The sequence below is a fragment of the Labeo rohita genome, chromosome 21 (genome assembly GCF_022985175.1).
Source record: "Labeo rohita strain BAU-BD-2019 chromosome 21, IGBB_LRoh.1.0, whole genome shotgun sequence".
NCBI lineage: Eukaryota > Metazoa > Chordata > Actinopteri > Cypriniformes > Cyprinidae > Labeo > Labeo rohita.
The window spans coordinates 12,927,028-12,949,991 of NC_066889.1; the positions used below are offsets into that span (position 1 = coordinate 12,927,028).

Sequence of the window (22,964 nt, forward strand, 5' to 3'; positions counted from 1 at the left end):
TTGACTTGGATCGGAACTTTGTGTATCACTAATTATTTGATTCAGATTGGGACATCAAAGTGGGTTCTTTAATCGTTCCGCGAATTTAATGATTTGCGATCTGCGCTTTGAGTCCTGATCTGAAATGATAGTTCGCAAATCATTATTCAGAACGGGACTTCAGAGCGTGGCTCGCACATCATTTCATTTAGATCGGAACCTAGGAGCACGGGTCGTGAATCATTTGATTCAGACAATTTAAAAAAAATTTCTTAAAGTAAAAAACCATCAAACCATGAGTGAGATCTCTGATTGAAGTTCTTGAAAGTCCTGGAATTTTATTTTACAGTATCTGTACAAACCCTCTATTTAAAACTTTATAAACCGTAATCTTTAGCTTCCAAAACAAGGATTTGTAAAGGGAAAAGTCTGGGGATTTCGATATAAGCCAAGAGGAGAGGTTTTCCTTTGCTGTAAACAAAACTTGGTTGTCACAAGACTAGCATATTCTGACCTGATCTTATGATATGTCTTTGTCATTCACAATGTGTGAATGAAAGTTAGCAGAAGGTAGAGATTGTTTTATAAAGTTTAAAATCCATTCAAATGCATTGATTTGCTTCAGAAGGCCTTTGTTTAACCCCTGGAGCTGTGTGGAGCACTTTCTATGATGGATTGATGCACTTTCTAGGACCTAAAAATCTCAACACCCATTCACTACCATTATAAAGCTTGGAAGAGCCAGGACATTTTTTAACAGAACTCCGATTGTATTCATCTGAAAGAAGAAAGTCATATACACCTAGAATGGCTTGAGCATGAGTAAATCATGTGATAATTTTTGGGTGAACTCTCTCTTTAAGCCTTTGTCCTTGACTTTTAAACTGGCACTCTGAATATATTGCTTTAGGGTATTGATATAAAAATGGCAATACTGTAAATATATGTATGCTGATAAATAATACAGTACTAATGTGTTTCGTAATGGTCTGAGGTTCCATTTACGATTAGTCATTTTTCCTGTTCTTTTAGGTGACACATTGTGATGCAGAAATTACACACTTCACCTCTAACACTTATGATTAACATATTAACCTATTGTATGGTGTTGTAACACTTAAAAAAATAATAATAATTGTGTATATAAAAGAAGTGGTCCTCATGTGATTTAAACCTGTGGCTTGTCACATGTCTGGCATGGTACAAAAATGGCTGATGGTGGAATTATACGTTCACTCTCAAGTGCATGCCTGGGTTTTATTCCATCACTTTTAAAATCAGTCTCAAATTAAATGTAAATTCTTTTCCACTAGGATAATTTATCTGCCATTAGTGCATTAGCATAATGAAATGGTCTATTCATGTTTTTGTGCCTGATTATTTTAGCTGCATGTTGCTATAAAGTGGCTTACATTTATTAAAGCTGTTTTGTATTTGAATAACTGCTAAACTGTTGTTATATTAACTGATTGTATTTTTCTAAACCTTTTGTACAAAAACAGCACAGCCAACCAGAAAGCATCAGTGGTGTCCCCCTCAGCTCAGAACATAAACATTTCCTCAATGGCTGACCGTACCAACTTCTCCAGAGGGGTGACGAGCAGAAGCACTTTCCACGCCGGCCAGCAGAGAGCCACACGAGACCAGCAAGCCTCAGCGTACAACGACCCCTCTGCCTCCCCCTCCCTCTCCCATGGCAACAGCCAAGTGCGCCGTCCCGGGACGGGCATCTTCAGCAAGTTTACTTCCAAATTCGTACGCAGGTGAGTTCGTGGTCCATCCACATGGTGACACCGTTACTTGCGTTTACTGTTAGGAATACACATGCACAGATTCTCATGACTCTCACCAGTGCTCCCCTCTTTCAGGACGAGATGGTTTGGACTGGCACTGTTTTTTATCGCTAAGATCATGAACTCTGAAACAAAGGGCTGCTGGAACAAAGATGGTTTTAAGTGTGAGAGATGCTAACTGAAGGATAACTAACATGAAATTCAGGGTTCCCATGGTCAGGGAATGCGTAGAAATATTAGGAAGTGATTATCCATGCCTAGAAGTGTCAAGGAAATTAAAGGGACACTCAACTTTTTTTGAAAATAGGCTCATTTTCCAACTCCCCTAGAGTTGAACAGTGGAGTTTTACCGTTTTTGAATCCATCCAGCCGATCTCCGTGTCTGGCGGTAGCACTTTTAGCGTAGCTTAGCATAGATCGTTGAATCTGATTAGACCGTTAGCATCTCGCTCAGAAATGACCAAAGAGTTTAGATATTTTTGCTATTTAAAGCTTGACTCTTCTGTAGTTACATCATGTACTAAGACTGACGGAAAATGAAAAGTTGTGATTTTCTAGGTCGATATGGCTAGGAACTCTGGCCTCTGCCGCCTCCATATATGAGTACATGAACGCATGAACGTCATCTCTAGAACTGCTCTGAGAGTCACTTCATGAGCATTTTTTTTTTTTGTGGAAAACTATCGTCATATAATGAAGACCCTAAAGGTCTTCACAGCAGCCCGGCAAAATAAAAGTTTAATTTGACAGTCAGAAATATATTACTTAATATAAAGATAGTAGTACTACTACTACTACTACTACTAAATATTATTCAAACAATGTTTAAGGAATATTTACCAGAATTTATTTACCAGAAAATTGTAAATGCACAACACAGTATTTATTTCTGAAAGTGATTATATACAGTGATTATTTCTGAAAATAAATAAATAAATAGCCTATAATAAATTAATTCTTTATCAAATTTAATTATCCTTTATAAATTCATTAGACATGCTTTTGATTATTAAAATGTTATGAAACGATTAAAATAGAATCCAGAAAATTACTGGAAGACCGATATTTAACAAAACTGAATTTGAGAAAAATAATAAATCGCATTTCATAGGGCCTTAAAAATTTCTGTTAAACTTTTAATAAATTGCTGTTAAATTCTATAAGTTTCATAATTTCAATTAATTAGACATTCTTTTTGATAATTTATTTTAATGTAGCTATTAAAACAGAGTCTAGAAAAATTCTAATGGAATTTAGGAAAAAAATAAAACAAATTTCATAGGGTCTTCTTATTATTAATAACAAAGGTAAAATAACAAAAAATGATTGTTGTGATATAAATTATTGTTGTGAAATAAAATTACTCTTATGAAATAAGATTTGGCTTTATCCTTTAAGGTAACTTAAAGATGTGGTGGCATGTGAATTTTTATTATTATTATTATTTTATTTTTTTTAAAGGGAGGGATGAAATGCTTTGTTTTAATAGATAAAATAACTATGATCTCCATTTGTATCATCTATTATTAATTTACTTTTCCTGTTGTTCTATGTTTTTTTCGTAGTATTGGTTCAGTAGTAGTCAGGTATCGTATCGAAGTCAAAATTTTGGTATCGTGACGACACTAGTGCAGCAGGTGCAAAGATATTACGCAGCACCTGAAAATAGGCTAACTTCTGTCAACAACCAGTGTGATCACCTGCTTGCACAGGGAGACTATTTTCAGGTGCTGCATAATATCATTGCTCGTGCTGCACTCATAGTACGGCAGCAAAGTTCTTTGATTATTACGCCGAAATGAGAGTATAGTTCCTAACCATATCGGTCTAGAAAATCTCAACTTTTTTTTACGCAATGAAACTACAGAAAAGTCAAGTTTTAAATAGGAAAAATATCGAAACTCTTTGGTCGTTTTTGAGCGCGACGCTAACAGTCTAATGAGATTCAATGATCTATGCTAAGCTATGCTAAAAGTGCTACCGCCAGACCCGGAGATTGTCTGAATGGATTTGAAAACGGTAAAACTCAACTGTTTAACTCTAAGGGACTTAAGGTGGAGTGTTCCTTTAATTACATCTTAATTTGGTTTTGTGTAGTTTGATCACCTAAATGTATATATCTTTATCTAGCATGAATGAAATTTGCAAAAAGGTGTGGGAACCCTGCAAACCGGACCCTAATCTAACATCCATCATTCATGCAATGCATTTACAATTCAGTTTCTTCAGCCCTGTGTAACTTCATAAAGTATAATTCATATTCTTTAATCTGACTACAAACCCTGGTGCCTTTTTAGCGCTCCCCAGCTAACACTAATGGTCAGAAAACCTTTTGTAGGTTTCTTAAAGAACCCTTTTAACCTCTTGACCTCTTTATCAGCCAAACAGGATGTCTTTTTTGAGATTTTGCAATGGTTCATACACATGTGAGAAACACTTTTTCCCTTTTTCTCTAATTTTCTTTTTGTAGAAATCTCTCATTCAGATTTCCCAGAAGGTAGGCAATAACGCTACCCTTGCGTTTTCCCAAGACAATGTCTTTTTCCTGTGCTCTATCTATATTCCTTTTGTGATGTCTCGTGTCTTGAACCAGCATTTATTTTCGTTCCATATGCATATCTTTTCATGGTATTATTCTTTACTAATGCTCTGCGTCCATTGCCTGACTCACTCCTCTGCCTTCCTCCTCCTCCTTCCTCGGTGAATAACACATCCTCTTTTCAATTGCATCACATCCTGCTCCTCTCTCATATGAACTCATGGAGTCCGGTCATGTGCGTTGTGCTGCAGATCTTGTGAAATGGTCTTCCTGCGCCCTCGTCTGTGCTGTCATCATGCAACATGACTACACTCCTACAATGCAGTTAAATAATGGTGTAATGCAAGTTTGACAGATCTTTGTTTATATTTACACTGTTGTACAAGGACTGATAAACTCTTTATAAATTACTTCATAAACAGGTTATTTTACATCAACTAAAATACTAAAACGTACAGCAGCTACAGTGGCAAAGTTAAAAAAAAAAATGCTTTAGCCTAATTATGAGCTTGCAGTCAAAATAACACCTCTTTCTATTGCAGTATCCACAACAAACAGTGTGACAGTTGTAGTCTAATTTATGAACAGATGACTAAATTAGTAACCCAAAAAAAACAATAGGAATCGACTGAATTGGCTGAGCTGTTCTTAACTGACTCACTAAAAATACAAGTCATTTTGAGAACTGTTACTGTTATATTCTGAAAATTATCATTTGCTCACCCTCTCATATTGTTCCAAACCAATACGTCTTTTGTGCAAATGATTAATTTGTCAAAAAATGATTGTATTTTTAATGCAATTACATGAATTTCAGTCCTTTCATTGAAAGTGCCTTTCACCAAAGCAGGCACATTTACCATATTTTATGTGCTCTGTGTATCTGCATTGTTCAATGCTTATATGTGACCCTGGACCACAAAACCAATCATAAGTAGCACAGGTGTATTTGTAGCAGTAGCCAAAAATACATTGTGATCCAATACAAAATGATCCATCATTCTTTTATGCCAGAAATCATTAGGATATTAAGTAAAGATCATGATCCATGAAGATATTGAGTAAATTTCCTATAGTAAATTTTTCAATTTAATTTTTGATTAGTTATATGCATTGCTAGGAGCTTCATTTGGACAACTTTAAAGGCAATTTTCTCTGTATTTATTTATTTTTTGCACCCTCAGATTCCAAATATTGGCATATCCTAACAACCCATCCTAACCTATGCATCTTTGAAATGACATAAAAATCTCAATTTTTAAAAAATTGACCCTTATGACTGGTTTTGTGGTCCAGATTAAAAATTTAATCTGTTCGTCATATAAAGTGATGGTGAAGATCACAAGTGCATTTAGATGCTTTATTCATATTGATGGACTACTTTTATGTTATCTGTATGAACATTTTGAAGCATCAAAGTTTTGGTTGCAAGGACTTTCAAAGGAGGGACTGAAATCTCTCAGGTTATATTAAGAAATTAGTTCTCTTCAGAATTTTCTTTTCATTTACTTACTGTGTTATCCGAGATGTGCATGTCTGTATTTCTTCAGTCCAAAAGTTAAGGTTTTTAAAGAAAACGTTCCAGGATTTTTCTCCATATAGTGGACTTCAATGGGGATCAGTGGGGTCGAAGGTCCAAATTGTAGTTTCATTGCAGCTTCAAAGGGGTCTAAACGATCCCAGCCAAGGAATAAGAGTATTATCTAGCGAAACGATCAGTCATTTTCTAAAAGAAAATAAAATTTATATACTTGCTAATGCTAATTTTGCACTAGCTTGACTTCACAAATAACGTAATCACATTGACTAGGTCATGCATGACGTAGATGGAACACTCTTAAAAATAAAGGTGCTTCACGATGCCATTGAAGAACCTTTTTTGTCTAATGGTTCCATAAAGGTTCTTTGTGGCGAAAGAAGGTTCTTCAGATTATAAAAAGGTAAGAAAGAGATGGTTCTTTAAAGAACCTTTGACTGAATGGTTCTTTGTGGAACCATTCTTCTATGACATTTGCCGTGAAGAACCTCTAAGCACCTTTATTTTTAAGAGTGATGTACCAACCCAGTGTTCACAAAGCCAACGTGCAAAGGAAGTCAAATGCCCTTTACAAAAAAAGTTTAAACATCAATGTCAGATGATTTTGAAGTTGGAGGAGAAAGTGAGATCGAGTTTTTACCCTGCCTTTTTGAACCGGAGTACACAGATGAAAAACTAACCCTGCGAGAACTTTCTAATGTGATTAAGTAATGTGTGAAGTCGTAGGTGCACATCGCAGAGCTATTGCAAGACAAGCATTTGTGGTTAAAATGTATAAGCATTTTTATTTTTGCTTAGAAAATGAATCGTTTAGCTAGATAAGACTCTTATTCCTCGACTGGGATCGAGGAATAAGAAGTAGAGCCCTTTGAAGCTGGATTGAAACTGCAATTTAGACCTTCAACCCATTGATCCCCATTGAAGTCCACTATATGGAGAAAAATCCTGGAATGTTTTCCTCAAAAACCTTAGTTTCTTTTGACTGAAGAAAGAAAGACATGAACATCTTGGATGACATGGGGGTGAGCAAATAGTTGAGGAGTGAACTAATCCTTTAAAAATATTGTCATTTGTGTTTAAAAAGATACTAATGGGTTTGACATGAGTAGCAAGTAGATAGTTTTAAATTTCAGATGAGCTCTACCTTTAAGGCTTGTGAGAGTTAAATCAGTGTAATTTTGGTTGTTCAAATAAAGTGTTTAAAATGGTTTCTTTATTAACAACACTATTATTGTATTAATAAAGTGTTGTTAATGAAGGTATAATGCATTATCATAAATATTGTCGTGAGTATGTTAAGCTAAATCAGAGAAAGAATTACATTCCTTATTCCATTGCATTTTTGTAGACCCCTTGGGCTTGTAGAAGTATTAGGTACAGAATTCTTTGTCGTTTACCTTCTGTCGATGGCAACTAAATCTTCGCCCAAAGCTTGATATTTAATTTAAAGTAGGTCAGGTAAGTTCATAGCTCATAGACCACACAGCCAGGCAGGGTTGATAGAGGATGTCAGTCGTGTTTTCATGGTGAGGGTTATAAAAGGGTGACGCCTGCTTCTCTCCTCTTACGGTCTACTGCTTATTCTTATATGGCTGCACTAAAACAGGCGTGCTGCTTTTGTCCCTTCGTTCTCGTGCTGCGCTGTTTTGGAGGTGGCTGGTTTCCCCGTCCGAATGTATCATTCAACACACACTCACTGAAGTCACTTGTTCAGTTGTACAGTGCACACATGAGAAAATAGATATACATTTTTACATTTTATCTCTGACAGACAAGATTGGAAACTTAAGTTTAAAAGGAACCTCTAGTACCTCTAGTAGAACCTCTAGTTTTGCTCTAGACACTACATATATTAAGATTTGAATTTGGTTTTCATTCCTTTTGGGGTAGTTTAAAATGTTATATGCTCTTTATTTTGCCAGAACGCCTCATGCACACAAAGAAAATCCAAATTTGCACTTTAACACAGTCTGCCACATCAAAAATTGTCTGTTTTAAAAATATGTACATGTTAGAGGTTGACCGATACTGGATTTTACCGATACCGATAACTAGGTTGGACCACACTTGCTGATACCAATTAATCGACTGATAGTTTTTAAAAATGGATACTGAATGGAAAATAAATACTGCTCTACTATTTAAAAAAAAAAAAAAAAAAAAAAAAAAAAAAGTAGCCTACTGAACCATACTTTGTAAATGAATAAAAATATTAATATTAATTATGTATTGATCATTAATGTTAACAAAAGCAACTGAATTTTTTAAAATATATCAGTAAATGCTGAAATTAACACACTTTAACAAGGAATAATACTTATATTTTACAGCTTTTATCATTCTTAATGTTACAAATGGACTCATATTGTAAAGCCTTACCATTACATCAACAATCAAGCTGTAGATGGCCATCTTTAAATATCTACACAAAGACCACAGTATTGAAATTGTATACATATGGACATTGTATACTTTCACAATTTAACTGCTTCTATTGTAGAACGTTCGTGGTTATCTAATCAAAATATAAAAATATGTTAGTCACACAACGGGGAAAAATGCAGCGCCGCGTCTAGAAGAACTCACAACTCTCCAGTATCACAACACTGGACGCGTCGCGTTCAATTCAAGCAGTGGTCTACAAGACTTTATTTGATCACCAAACGGGCAAAAGTATACTGCTGTCCTTTCTCCACTAATGCAGCATCTAGTCAACAAATTCATCGCTTTGTAATGACATGAAAACATGCACTACAGTATACTGTACACACCGTTTGTTGTCGATGTTTTAAATGAAGTGTCCCGCTCTATGCAGCGCACAGTGTCACGTGTCTAAACAAACGGCACGTGCTGTCAGTGATTTCCGCCACTTGAGGCCGCTCTCATGCTGTATAATAAAGACTATAGGGACTTTGCTGTATAATGACGACCTTCTCAGTCGCTCCAGCAATGGACCCAACCCAGAAAAAATTATCGGCATGGATTTTGCCGATAACCGATAGTTCCGCCAATCACATATCGGTGCCGATTAATCGGCAAAACCGATACATCGATCGACCTCTAGTACATGTACATAAATACAGAGTGGCTTATGTGAGTGTGTGTTGATCCCAAGGTTCAGAGTATAAAATTAAATGGTCAAGAAGTTGGTGAAGGGACTGTAAGAGATGCTTTATGGATTTTGCTTCAGATATTTTAAGTTTTATTAGAATAATAAGGATTTTTATCAAAATCTAATATGAACAGGACTAGTACTTAGCTAGCAGTAATACAATAACTTGAATTGAGGGACTAAACTTGTTGGTTTTCTTTGAGGAGTCCGTATGAGGGAGAGGGTCGAGATGAGGCCAGCAGGTGAGGACAACGACTGACTAATAAAAAATCATTTATCAACAGAAGCGTACTGCTCAAATCACTCAATCATTACTTACTGAGACTTTTTTTTTTTTAAGATGAAATGATTCATGTTTAGTTTGAGTGTGGAGTCATTTAAACCTTAAACTGGGTGTTTTTTTTTTTTAATCATTTGACGACTTGCAACATGAGACATGATCAAATGTAAACTATTCTAGTGTGATGATTTGGTGCAAGAAAGAAACATTAATGTTAAAACAATATTCTTGTGGAAACTGATACTAGAATTTTCTAGAATTCTTTGATGAATAAAAAGTTCAAAGGAATATAATTTATTAGTAGGATTATTTGTAACATTATAAATATCTTCACTTTTTGCTAAAAAAAAAAAAAAAAATCATTCCTTAATGTTACTGACCCCAAACTTTTAAATGGTAGTGTATTTTTTTTATTTACATGCAAGAATTTCTTAGTATCTGAAAATAGGTCTGCAATAAATCAATTTTAAAATTTTACGTTTCTAACAGAGTCAGTGTTTTATTTACACTGCCGTTAAAAATTTTGGAATCAGTATGGTTTTTTTTTTTTAATGTTTTTTAAAGATGTTTCTTCTGCTCATCAAGAATGCATTTATTTGATCAAAAATACAGAAAAAACAGTAATATTGTGAAATACTATTACAATTTAAAATAACAGTTTTATTTTTCAGTATACTGTAAAATACAATTTATTCCTATGATGCAAAACTGAATTTTCATCATCCATTACTCCAGTCTTCAGTATCACATGATCCTTCAGAAATCATTCTAATATGCTGATTTATTGTTATCAATGTTGGAAACAGTTTTTGCTGCTTAATATACTTTTGGAACCTGTGATACTTTTTTTCCGGATTCTTTGTTGAATATAACATTAAAAAAGAACAGCATTTATTCAAAATATAAATATTTCGAACAATGCAAGTCTTTAGTAAGTAATAATAATACTAAGTAATAATACTAAAAAAAATCTAGCTTTGCATCACAGGAATAAATTGTTGTAAAGTAAATTTTATTTATTTTTTTCAGTATTTTTGAACAAATAAATGCTACTTTTATGAGCAAATGACACTTCCTTAAAAAAAAACAACAAAAAAAACATGAAAAATTCTTTTAAAAAAAATCCCATACTTTTAAATGGTAGTGTATTTTTCATTTACATGCAAGAATTTCTTAGCAACTGAAAATAGGTCTGCAACAAACTGCCGTTCAAAAGTTTGGAATCAGTACAATTTTTAATGTTGTTTTTTTTTTTTTAAAGACTTTTCTGTTCATCAAGGATGCATTTATTTGATTAAAAATACAGGAAAAAAACAGCAATATTGTGAAATATTATTACAATTTAAAATAATGGTTTTCTAATTTAATGTACTGTAAAATATAATTTATTCATGTAATGCAAAGCTGAATTTTTATCTGTTACTCCAGTCATCAGCGTCACACTTCAGAAATCATTCTGATTTGATGTCAATGTTGGAAACAGTTTTTGCTGCTTAATATTTTTTGCAACCTGTGATAGTTTTTTTCAGGATTTTGTTGATGAATAAAAAGTGAAAAAGAACAGCATTTATTCAAAATAGAAATATATTTTAACAATAAGTCTTTACCATCACTTGTTAATTTAACAAATCCTTGCTGAAAAAAAAATCTTTAAAGAAATATATAAAAAATTACAGTCCCCAAACATTTGAATGGTAGTGTATATTACAAAATTTTTTTTTTTTTTTTTACATAAATGCTGTTCTTTTTTTTTACTTTTTATTACTCAAAGAATCTGGAAAGTATCACAGGTTCCAAAAAATATTAGGCAGCAAAAACTTTCCATAAATAATAAATCAGCATATTAGAATGATTACTGGATCATGTGACACTGAAGACTGGAGTAATGATGCTGAAAATTTGGCTTTGCATCACAGGAATAAATTTAATGCTTTAATGTTATAAAGTATATTAAAATAGTAAACCCTAATTTTAAATTACAATATTATTTCATAATATTGGTTTCTTTCCTGTATTTTTGATCAAATAAATGCAACTTTGATGAGCATAAGAGACTTCTATTTAAAAAAAAAAAAAAAAAAAAAAAAAAAATCTATCTGATCCCATACTTGGGTGGTAGTGTGTATTTATATACTTTTTTTTTTTTTGTTATTCTTGTTTTTACCTCCTAAAAGCACCTTACAGATGTCCACTTAGTGGATGATGTTTTGACTGCATTGTAGTCTTCCACCATAGGATCATATTGGTGTTTTGTGTTGATGATAAAAACATTTAATCATGTTGATTTAAAGTTTAGTTGCATCATGAATCAAGTCTGTTATCACCATGTTCACCTTCATTTTCTGTTTGTGCCTCTCTCGAAGACCTATGTTGAGCACAGCAGACAAAATGGAGAAAGGTACCCAAGGACTGCCTGGTGACGAAAACAAGGACTCCTATTCTTCCTCTTCTCCAGTGTCCAGCACACCCTCGTCTACCCAGGCCTCCAAGGACACCAAGCCACGCTCCCTCCGCTTCACCTGGAGCATGAAGACCACCTCCTCCATGGAGCCCAACGAAATGATGAAGGAGATCCGGAAAGTTCTGGACTCCAACAGCTGCGAGTACGAGCTGCGCGAGCGCTTCATGCTCCTCTGCGTTTCGGGCAACCCCGCTCACGACGACTTCGTCCAGTGGGAAATGGAGGTGTGCAAGCTACCTCGCCTCTCGCTCAACGGGGTGCGCTTCAAGAGGATTTCCGGAACCTCCATCGCCTTCAAGAACATCGCCTCGAAGATCGCAAACGAGCTAAAACTGTGAGGAAGACGATGAAGATCTTGAGGAACGGCTGGAGCCCGTGTGTTGGGAACGAGGAGGCACTGTGAGGAAAATCGTTGGAGTTGTGAGCTCTACGGCAGCATTGAAGCGTCTCGAGGCTGTAAACGGGGGGGAAGGTGTAAGACAGGTTCATGGGGGACATTTGTGCATATAGACATTTTTCAGGGGGTTTATTTTTTTTGGGGGAGGTGTTCTGTCTTGGTTTGGGTTTTCTGTTCCTTACTCACTCCCCCTCGAATACTTTGTGTTGTCATCTTTATTTGTGGCAATTTCGTTCAGATGTTGTGGTTTTTCTTGGACCTCACAATTGTCCTCACTTCAGAAAACAGCGAGAAGAGGTTGGTGTTAATAAACTGGAATTGTTTGCCAGTAACTTTTTTTTTTTTTTTTCTACAAATGCAAACCAGCTACTGTCATGGAAAGCTGTATCTAACTCTCCCCCCATACCCTGATCCTTATTCCTCGTTCCATCCACCAAACACAAACAATGAAAAACCACCACATTACTTGATCTTACTTCCAATTCCAGGTTAGCTGTGATGAGCAGAGATGGAGAGATTGGCGGTTGACGCTCTGAATGTACAACGCAAAATCGAGGCTAGGCACATTCAGTTTGAATTTTCATATCCACTCATCATGCTCTGATTGGTTCTGATCTAGCCAATGATATGGTAGCTAATCCGTAACCTCTGCCCCATTTCTTCATCACAGTACAGTGTCTTATTTGAGCTGAAATGGAAGTGTTGACTTGAACCCTCGGTGCACTGGAGGTGAATCACCTCTTCGCACTCTATGCCCAGACAATTAGTTTTTTGTTGTTTGTTTTTTGTTTTTTTTCCTCTACTGCAGGGGTTATATATCTGAAACTAATTAAGGGCCAATTAAGTCATTATTGGTGGATTGTAGTGTAATTAAGAATTGCTGGTTGGATCCAATCTGCTGCACTGGAATGAGTCTGTGTTTCGTTGCCTTTCTCTGGAGAAGATAATTATTAATATTATTATATGAATAAACCAGACGTTGGATGATTTGTGTTCAGTTGTTCATGAACGATATTCTTTTATATCTAGTGCATTGTTTTTATTTCCTTCAAGCAACATTTTAAATATACTGTTGTTCTTTAATTGATTTAAAGAGCATGCAATAAAAATAAAACTATTTACTTTCTAAAATATCTTCAGTTGAGAACAATTTAGGTGGCAATTTTTTTTGTTTTAGGGTAACACTTTACTTCATAATGTTCATTATCATTTAACAGTTACAAGTCGTTAATGTACATTTAAATAGATGTTATGAAAGGAGAAGTCCACTTCCAGAACAACAATTTACAAATAATTTACTCACCCCCTTGTCATCCAAGATGTTCATGTCTTTCTGTCTTCAGTCATAAAGAAATTATGGTTTTTGAGGAAAACATTTCAGGATTTTTCTCCATATAATGGACTTGATTGGTGCCCTGATTTTGAACTTCCAACATGTAGTTTAAATGCAGCTTTAAAGGGCTCTAAACGATCCCAGCCAAGGAAGAAGGGTTTTATCTAGCAAAACGATCTGTCATTTTTTCCGAAAAATAAAAATTTGTATACATTTTAAGCACAAAAGCTTGTGTAGCACAGGCTCTGGGATGCGCGTTCTTGAACGATTCGTTCATTTTCATTCATTTTGATTTTCTTTAATGTGACTTGGGAAGAACGAGTCATGGGAGTGATTCATTCAGTCGTGCATGCGCAACATCGTATTAAGTTTTGTACTGGAATTGGTTCACCTGTTTCGAGTCTTCGGATTTTTCGAGTCGTTCATTTATCTTATTGGGCTGTCACAATATAAACGAACGACTCAAACCCGAAGACTCGAGAGATGAATTAATCAGTTCTTTTTCCGGCTCACACTGCATTGGTTGAGCTTATGCGGCTGTGACGTGATGAACAAAGAAAGTTCATTGTCTGTATACTCCGGCTCAAAAAGCTAGAGTTTGGTGGAAAACTCCATCTTATTTTCTCCTACAACTTCAGAATCGTCCGATATCGTTGTACCTTTTTGTTTGTAAACAGTGTTTGACTGACTTGCACTTTCTTAGTCTTTGCACGTTTGCTTTGTAAACACTGGGTCTGTAGTTCCGCCTACGTTCAGCGTGACCTTTCGATATGATTTAATAGTACGTGAACGCGCATCCCAGAACCTGTGCTACGTGAGCTTTTGTGCTTAAAATGTATACAAATCTTATTTTCTGAAAAAAATGACTGATCATTTCGCTAGATAAGACCCTTCTTCCTCGGCTGGGATCGTTTAGAGTCCTTTGAAGCTGCATTTAAAACTACATTTTGGAAGTTAAAAATCGGTGCACCAATCAAGTCCATTATATGAAGAAAAATGCTGAAATATTTTCCTCAAAAACCATATTTTCTTTACGACTAAAGACAGAAAGACATGAACATCTTGGATGACAAGGGGATTAGTAAATTTGTGAGTTGTTCTGGAAGTGGACTTCTCCTTTAATTGGATTAATCTTTACACGTTTCAATTTAAATGTACATTAATTACAGATCTGTTAAACATTTATTATATATTAATTATAAAGTGAAAAACAGTTTTCTAAATGTTCTAAAAGTCAACATTGTTTCTAGAGTCTTCAGGTTCAAAAAAGAAAATCTATCTTAACCAATGTTGGAAGTAACACCAGTCACGTAATCAGATTTTTCAAGTAACTAGTAAAGTAACATTACTTTTAAATTTGCAAGAAAATGTCCGAGTTACTTTTTCAAACAAGTTACATTTATTCACAGACACCTCTCAAGGCCCCGTGTTGAGAGGAACTGGAAAAAAACTGGAGACAAATACCATTTTTGGTGTTAAAGGACCCTTACAGTTGCCAAAAAATATAACTTTTACCCCCGGTTTCACAGACAGTGCTTAAACCTAGTCCCAGACTAAAATATAAGTCTGAGTTATTACAACTAAAGGAAACTTACACTGGCTGATCTTAAAATATATCAGTGCCTTTGTTTTGTCTAAGGCACGTTAAATTACTTTGATGTCCTGATTGAACTATGTCTTAATCCTGGCTTAGTCTAAGCCCTGTCTGTGAAACCAGTTCTTAGGATTTTTGTTATTAAAAAATAAATAAGCCCAGCCTAGGTGATAAAAGTTATGTAATGCATTATTTTGTGCTGTGTAAATTGAGTTGTCTAGTTCAAATAATTGGGCATTTTCTTGTAAATTCAGCTGAACAATCAGAGGAAGGAAAGAAAAAATGACACCGGATGCAACCTCTGTCATGTGCACATCTAGGGTAGTGATTTCCGATTTGTGAACAAATCGTTTTTTGGAGTCAGATCACAGCTACAGCCACCAGGGTTTACTGGGCATGTGCACATCAATATTGTATCATTTTGTCACAATGAACAACAATTACTGTATTTGCATTACTGTAAGGGAAAGGTTTAGAACTGGGGTAGGTGTAGGTGTTAATAAAACAAACAAATAGCAAATTTAATTTGTTGTTTTCTAGCCTTAACCAGATCACAGATCATGCTAAATTGGTCCGACTGGTTTTTGAGTAAAAGGGGTCAGACTTCCGGTCCCGTCCACGTCCAGCTATTTTTGGCTATACAAAAAATAGCTTGTTTTTCTGCTTGATATTGCAAATTGGTGTGTCTTGCCATATTGTTTTAATGTATTATCTTAATTATGAACACACTGGCTTGTAGTGCAAACAGTTTTACAGTACACTGCACGTTGTTATTCCTCAAGTTATTTCCCTATAGTGGATAATGAACTGGAAGTCTCACCTATAGGCTTACTTCTGCCTTGGAATAAAAGGTGGATAGACCTTTTTCAAATTTCCGGGTTTCTAAGCAGCGGGAAGTCGTCATTGTTGGGTAAACTTCGAGAGCAGTGAATGGGAGAGAACCACAAATACATTTTTTCCATTCCCATTTGCTCAAATAGTAAAAGAAAAAGTCCACAATAGTGTTTTCATAACTAAAACTGAAAAAAATTGAGAGGCTGATAGACCCTTTTTTGTAATTTGATGTAAAGGTGATATAATACAAATTATAATGTACATACATTTTTTAAAAATCAAAATATAAAAACTTAAGAGGATTTACGATGACCATTGAAACGTCATCACAGTCCATTCTAAATATGACCCTGGACCACAAAACCAGTCATAAGTATAGCACAGGTATATTTGTAGCAATAGCCAACAATACATGGTATGGGTCAAATTGATCAATTATTCTTTTATGCCCAAAATAATCAGGATATAGTAAAGATCATGTTCTATGAAGATATTTTGTACAACTTTATTTGGACAACTTTAAAGGTGATTTTCTCAGTATTTTAATATTTTGTTGGAAAATTGTTTCTACAGTCTTCAGGTTAGGAAAAGAGAATGTATCTTAACCCACCACAGATTTAATCTATATTTGTAATTTTTGGGGCTGTGTAAATTGGGTTGTCTAGTTCAAATAATTGGGTATTTGTTGTAAACTGAGTTGAACAATTGGAGGAAGGAAAGAAAAAATGACACCGGATGCAACCTCTGTCATGTGCACATCTGGGGTAGTGATTTTTTTTTCAGCCTGATTTGGTCCGATCGTTTTTTTTTTATTTATTTATTTTTTTTATTTAAGTAAAAGGGGCGAAAGGTACGTCACTCCAATAGTCGAATAACATAATAAAAAGTATTGAAAATATCAAATATATTTACGACTTGATTATATAAAAAATTATACACCACACTAGACATGTAAGAGATCACGTGTTAACGTATTTATGCAAATACGTAATAGCAACTGAATCATTTGAGTCTATTGTTTAATGCAAAACAGTGTTGCCAAGTCCGTAGTTTTCCCGCGGAATTGGGCTACTTTAACACTATTGACGCGGGTTGAAGCGACACCAATAACGTCATATTTATTCCCTGAAATGTGAATTTTACCATGGGAACCACGCCAAACGTGTATTTTTACTGCGCAGAATGCGAAACGCTAATTTTGAGCAGAAATTGGGCGGGTTTTGTTATAAAACCTGGCAACCCTGATCACTAACTGGGGTCAAACGGTAGGAGGCGCCAACCCTCAGACTGTTAAGCGCTTATGTGACCCTCCCCCAACCTCAAACGAGGGATTGATACCGTCATCATCCATTATCAGCGAGCTTACCCATGTATTCGGTGTAGTTGCGCTTTGAAGGTAAGTTTTGAAGATTACACTTTATGAAAGACTTCAGATGTTTTCTTTGCGTTTCACCCGTCGATTAGAAACACGGGACGACCGTTGAAATGATCATAATGCACAATATGTTTTCATTCCGTTGTTCGACAGTTTCTTTATCCTCAACGTCGTCCTCACGTGAACCGAGAATATCAAAATTTAAACAAACAGATGTATTTTACAATGTGCGAGTGTTTTCTTAGCGAGTCGCAAAGACTGTAAAGTCTAGCTTCACTGAAATGTTTCATTTACGTTAACGTTACTTCCTTAGTCTGGAGCTCATAGATACTGGCGTTAGCATGATAGCTTTAGCCATTGCCTGATTGAGATGCAGCAGATCATCTTTTAACTGTTACATTAGATTACAGATATACTTGGGCATTTAACACAATTCGTGTTGACCACATAATGAGATAAAAAAACAGATTAACCTGTATTTGAAGTTGTTTGATTTTATACACTGAAGCCTGAAAGTGAAACCATTATGCTATCATTACTACGCGTTCTCTGAAATACTTGATTCTGATTGGTCACTCGCGTTCAGACGCTCAGTTTGCAGCGTGCTGGCTGTACTGTAACATTTCACACAGCCATGTGATTATTATGTAATTATTTCTAATAAATGCTAATAATTACAATACTTTAGAAAAGTTACGTAAAGCCTAACCGGACCCCAGTGTGAAGCTGAGTATGGTATCCATTATTATTAATACATTGGCGGCACAAAACGTAAACAATGGCACTAAACCGAGCGGAACTTGCAAATTTAGTCGATTATTGCTGCTGAGTATTGGTTAATTATTGTCATGTTTTGGGCTGTACTAATCGTACTAACATTTGAAATACTATAGGCTCCAAAAAGATATAACTAATCAAAAAGAGTGCAAGAAATGAGGAACATAAGGCGTTTGTGGTTGGCCAAATTGAACCAGTATTTCCTGGGCAAGAATCTTGATGACATTCGTGTTCGTTATTATCATTTCCAGTCAGATAGGTGAAAAATTAGACTAATATCTTAAATAATACTGCTAATATGTGTCTTTACCACCTATTAACTTTAGTGTGTCAAAATATTGCACCCTTTCCTGCTTACTAAGTACTTCTCTATGGTTTAGCGTTTAAATTAGCAGAAGAACATTAACCATGCAATCAACTGTTTACAAATGAGTAGTGCCAATATAGCCGCACATCCGGGTAACTGACCAAACCTAATGAAAAATGATTGGCAGCAGGGAAGTTGTGGTTTATCCTATGTGTTTTGCATTTGAAATCCTTGCTGAAGTTAATCTGCATACATTTTGACTCTTTATTTGACTGTTGTTGTTTGTTTTGTAGGAACTTCGTTTGATACCTTGCACTTGCGAATCAACCAAAGACTGCTCCCAAAACACACTGCTGTTCTTCCTGTCCAAAATGGTGAAGATATTCGTTGGCAATGTAGCTTCAGCGACCACAGAAGACGAGCTCCGCGCTTTATTCGAGAAGTACGGCGCGGTGTCCGACTGTGACATTCTGAAAAACTATGGCTTCGTGCACATGGATGAGGAAGAGGCGGCTCAGAAGGCCGTCTCGGCTCTGCACAAGCACGAGGTCAACGGCTCGCGCATCACCGTCGAATACGCCACCACCAAGGTACGCAACGCCACCAAGATCTACGTGGGCAACGTTCCCGAAGGTGTCACGGCTGCTAAAATCAAGGAGCTCTTCCAGCCGTTCGGCAAGGTGGTGGAGTGTGACATCGTGAAGAATTACGCCTTCGTCCACATGCAGAGGGAAAGCGAGGCTCTGGAGGCCATATCAAAGCTGAACCACTCCAAAGTGGAGGGCCAAAAGATCTTTGTGTCCCTCTCACGCAGTAACCCATCCAGAGATGGCCGAGGGGAGGACTATTTTCCTCCTCCGCCGCATCACTATCCACCTCACCCACACCACCATCCTCACTTTCTCCCCCCACGCCCGCCGCCCCGTGACTACTATCCGCCTCGTGGCCGACTTCCACCCCCTCCTCTCCCACCGCCGCCACCCCGCGCCTACTACGAGCGTGATGTGTACGAGAGGGGCCTTCGCCACGACCCGTACGCCGCCCCATCCCCGCGTTTTTACGATCGGGATCCATACGACCGGCGCATTCCGCCCCCTCAGCGGCCCGTCACGCCTCCTCTCGCCGGTCGCTACTACCGTGAGCGCAGCCCTCTGGGCGGTCGCCGCTCTCTCCTGCCTCCGCCTCCCCCACCACCCTCTTCTGCCGGCTTCGCCCGGGGTTTCGCCCGCAATGGCGCTAGCTCTGCGCCCCCTCCCCCTACCGCCGCTCCTTCCTCCCACTATCAGCGCTACTCTCTCGGCTCAGGCTTTGATAAGGATGATTATATGGAGGACAAGTACAGCAATGGCTTCAGCCGTAGCTACTAAGCATTGAAGTTCGTCCGTCCCCTTGTTATCGAGGAGCTGAGTAATCTACCATCAGGGAGTTAGGGGTGAAAAAGTTTTGTAATATTCTGTGATAGTTGTAGCTATTTTAGATAACGGGTCAATCAGCTAATACTGTACTCATTTAACTCATAAATTTACCTCCGCCCGATGAAGGAACAGCAAATAGGAAGTTAAATACACGTGAATTTTATAGCATGTTATGTTATGTTTAATATTTGCCAGGCAAATCAGTTTGAGTATTTTCTTAATATTGTTTTGTTTTTTTGTTTTTTTCACACAAATCAAAATATTTTCAGTTCAATTTACTCTGGCATGCACTTCGAAAAATACAAAAGATTGCTTGAATATATAAATATATATAAATACGTATATATATTTTTTTGCATTGACATTTCAACATGCATAGTCTAACCCTACAGGAAATTGGTTGTTGAATGTTAACTTTTTTTTTTTCTGTTTGGTATATTCAAGTGTTTTAGTTTTCACTGTTTTTTGCACGAGTCGGAGAGTTAATTTGGAGGTATTTGGAGAATTTTCATTAATAGGCTCTAACCAAATTTTATACTGTCTTTCTTTTTTTTTTTTCCAAGTTTATATTTATTTTTTTTTATTGAATCTCATCTCTTGACTACCTTGATCTAGGCAAATGAATTGCTATGGTGTTGTTAGACGTAAAGTTGGATGTGAGTGAGACCAGTGGGAAGGAACAGAGAGGAAATGGGTAAAGAGGTTGTTGTGGGCGGAGCTGTATGCTAACTGACTGATCAACCAATCACATCCTACCGGCTAACCGAGCACATCGCATCTACCAGCCGCTCAGCTTTCGGATCCGCTGCCGCATCCTAGGATCAAAGGGAGCGAACGACCGACCGACCAGCCGCCTAATAAATTAAAAACAACACTGAATCATTAGTGCAATATCTACACTGTATTTCGAAAGCTCGTTGTATTAGACAAATTTGCCGACTCCGCAGACTCAGAAAGTTTTTAAAGATTCTAAAGACTTATTTTGACATCATATTATAAATGGACGTGCTTGTGATTGAAAATATTCCTGAATACTCAACATTGTTTCCTGTCCTACTTGTACTACTGCTGTTTGCCTATTGTTAGCGTACACCTCTGTTTAAAATGTACGTTTGTAAAAAGCCTGTTTTCTCGACTGTTTCTCCGAAACCGCTCTCTTTATCACACTGTCCACTCGAGCAGGTTCGAAACTTATGCTTGTTTTGATTTAAACCTATGAAAGCAGATTCATGTTCTACCAGTCGCTGTCATCTTGCCGCCTGAATAAAAATTCGACTGACTTAGACGCAACGCTTTCATGTCACTCGTTTTTAATTGAGTCTCTTTAATTTCTACCTCATGTCTCACTCGCTCACGTTATATCATACGTATAAAACCTTGTCTTGATCACTCATGTGTAAAGTCCCAAATAGTTTCGTACTTAAAATTGCACTTCCCGCTTAAACCCTTCTTATATAAGGCCAAAGGCATTGATTTTAAACCTTCCAGTATTTTCTTTTTATTCCACAATGACCCCTGGCCAATATGAACGATTGAATGTTTGATGCTCTGTTTCCATTAACTAACAGCTTTGTGTGGTTCATCAGGATGGGTGAGTTAAAAGTGAAGGTAAGTAGTATTTAAAGCTGGATTGTTTGGACTCTTGTCATCCTTGTCACGTTGCACGTTATTCTCTGTATCCGTGTGCCTACAGAGCCTGCTTGACTTGTTTTGAGCCTTGTTTTAGTTTTTTCCACTGGTGATATTATTAGAACAGTCACATGCTGTTTCTGAAACGCTTCATCCTGATAGTCAGTGCAGTTGTTTCATGATGTCCGTCAAGTGTTTATAAAGTGTGATTTACCTTTTCTCCTCACAGGCTTTCACTAGAGCAGAACTGACACAAGTCTGTACTCTGTAATCAGCTCTTTCAAGAGGAGGAACGGTTTTACACCTCATAAACTTTATTTTATAACTTTGTTTTTTTTCCCCCCTCTGCCTCAGTTGAAGTTGAAGAAATACTCCAGTCACCAGCATATAACTTCTCATACAAGTGTTTTTAATGGGAACGATAAACAGCACTATTCGTTTATAGCATTTACTTGAGATTTAGTGAATATTAGCAACTTTTTCAATCCCTCAGTTCCAATGGTTGCATTTTGCTTAGCATTTCTGATGACTATTTTAAGATCAACATGAATCCAAAATAAGTAATGCTAAAGTGAGGTGATTAACGGAAAGATTCAGAAAACAAAAAAAATACAAAATAACTGAAATATGAACACATCTATGTAGACATTAGGGTATTTTTCAGGAAACCATGCCATTTGTGTGCTCAGTTTGTCCCTATGATTTATTATTGGTATAAAGGTACTAAACTTGGTTATGTAATAAATGTATTATTTATTGTAGCGCTGTCAAATGATTAATCACATCCAAAATAAAAGTGTACTATATATATATATATGTATATATATACACAATACACTTGCATGGATATATTTAAGAAAAATGTTGTTTATATATTAAAGATATTTATGTTATATAAATTTTCTGAATATAAATATATACATGGAAATAAAAGTATTTTTTTAAAAAAATATATACTGTACGTGTGTATTTATATACACATAATAAATATACACAGTAAACACACACATGTAAACAATAAAACTATTATCTTGGATGTGATAATGTAATTTTTGTCAACATTTACCACTATATTTGAAAGAATTCAAAGAAAAAAAATATTAAAATTGAAATGCAATGGCTTCGCTGTCTATAGATAAATTACTGATTAATTATAGATTAAAAAAAAAAAAAAGAATTTTCCTTGTTCCTTCCACTTTTCCTAACTGTTATACTAGCAATTAAAAAAAAATTATTGCACTGATCGCCATCCCCTTAACATAAGTACAGTAGGTCTATATAAAATCAAAACTTGTCATTTTAGGTTACAATTATGCATTTATTAAGCATTTAACTGCTGGTGATTTGCAAGGCTATTTATAACCACCTATATTTATATTTGGAAAAACCTGTATTTATTAACCACTAATCTGAATATTGTGGTCCAGGTCCTTCTATAGTGGTAATGAATTAAAATATTATGATTTCATTCATTTTCTTATTAAATTGTGACCTTTTTGTCCAAGACATTTATAGCACACATGGCACTGTTTCCTGAAAATGAGGCATATAAAAAAAGTAACAAGACTGTTTGATTTTAATTAGTGCTGTCAATTGATTAAA

At 36.0% G+C, this 22,964-nt stretch overlaps 2 protein-coding genes across 11 annotated transcripts in view; both read left to right on the forward strand.

Moving 5' to 3' along the window:
• The window catches only part of mark2a (MAP/microtubule affinity-regulating kinase 2a), a 49,339-nt gene extending 36,254 nt beyond the window's left edge, over positions 1-13,085 (forward strand). For 6 of the 10 annotated variants that reach the window (XM_051092542.1, XM_051092551.1, XM_051092546.1 and 3 more), the window contains 4 exons: positions 1,482-1,742; positions 4,243-4,269; positions 9,164-9,202; positions 11,604-13,085. In XM_051092542.1, coding sequence (XP_050948499.1) covers positions 1,482-1,742; positions 4,243-4,269; positions 9,164-9,202; positions 11,604-12,039 — 763 coding nt within the window. In that variant the 3' untranslated portion in view covers positions 12,040-13,085. The remainder of the gene's footprint in view (positions 1-1,481; positions 1,743-4,242; positions 4,270-9,163; positions 9,203-11,603) is intronic. The other 4 variants (XM_051092544.1, XM_051092547.1, XM_051092549.1 and 1 more) reach the window with 3 other exon arrangements.
• Positions 13,086-17,136: 4,051 nt separating this feature from the next.
• zgc:77262 (uncharacterized protein LOC402952 homolog) lies at positions 17,137-21,788 on the forward strand. Its single transcript, XM_051093462.1, has 2 exons — positions 17,137-17,255; positions 18,612-21,788. The coding sequence occupies exon 2, from the start codon at positions 18,690-18,692 to the stop codon at positions 19,683-19,685; it is 996 nt and encodes a 331-aa protein (XP_050949419.1). The 5' UTR covers positions 17,137-17,255; positions 18,612-18,689; the 3' UTR covers positions 19,686-21,788.
• The last annotated feature ends 1,176 nt before the right edge of the window (positions 21,789-22,964 follow it).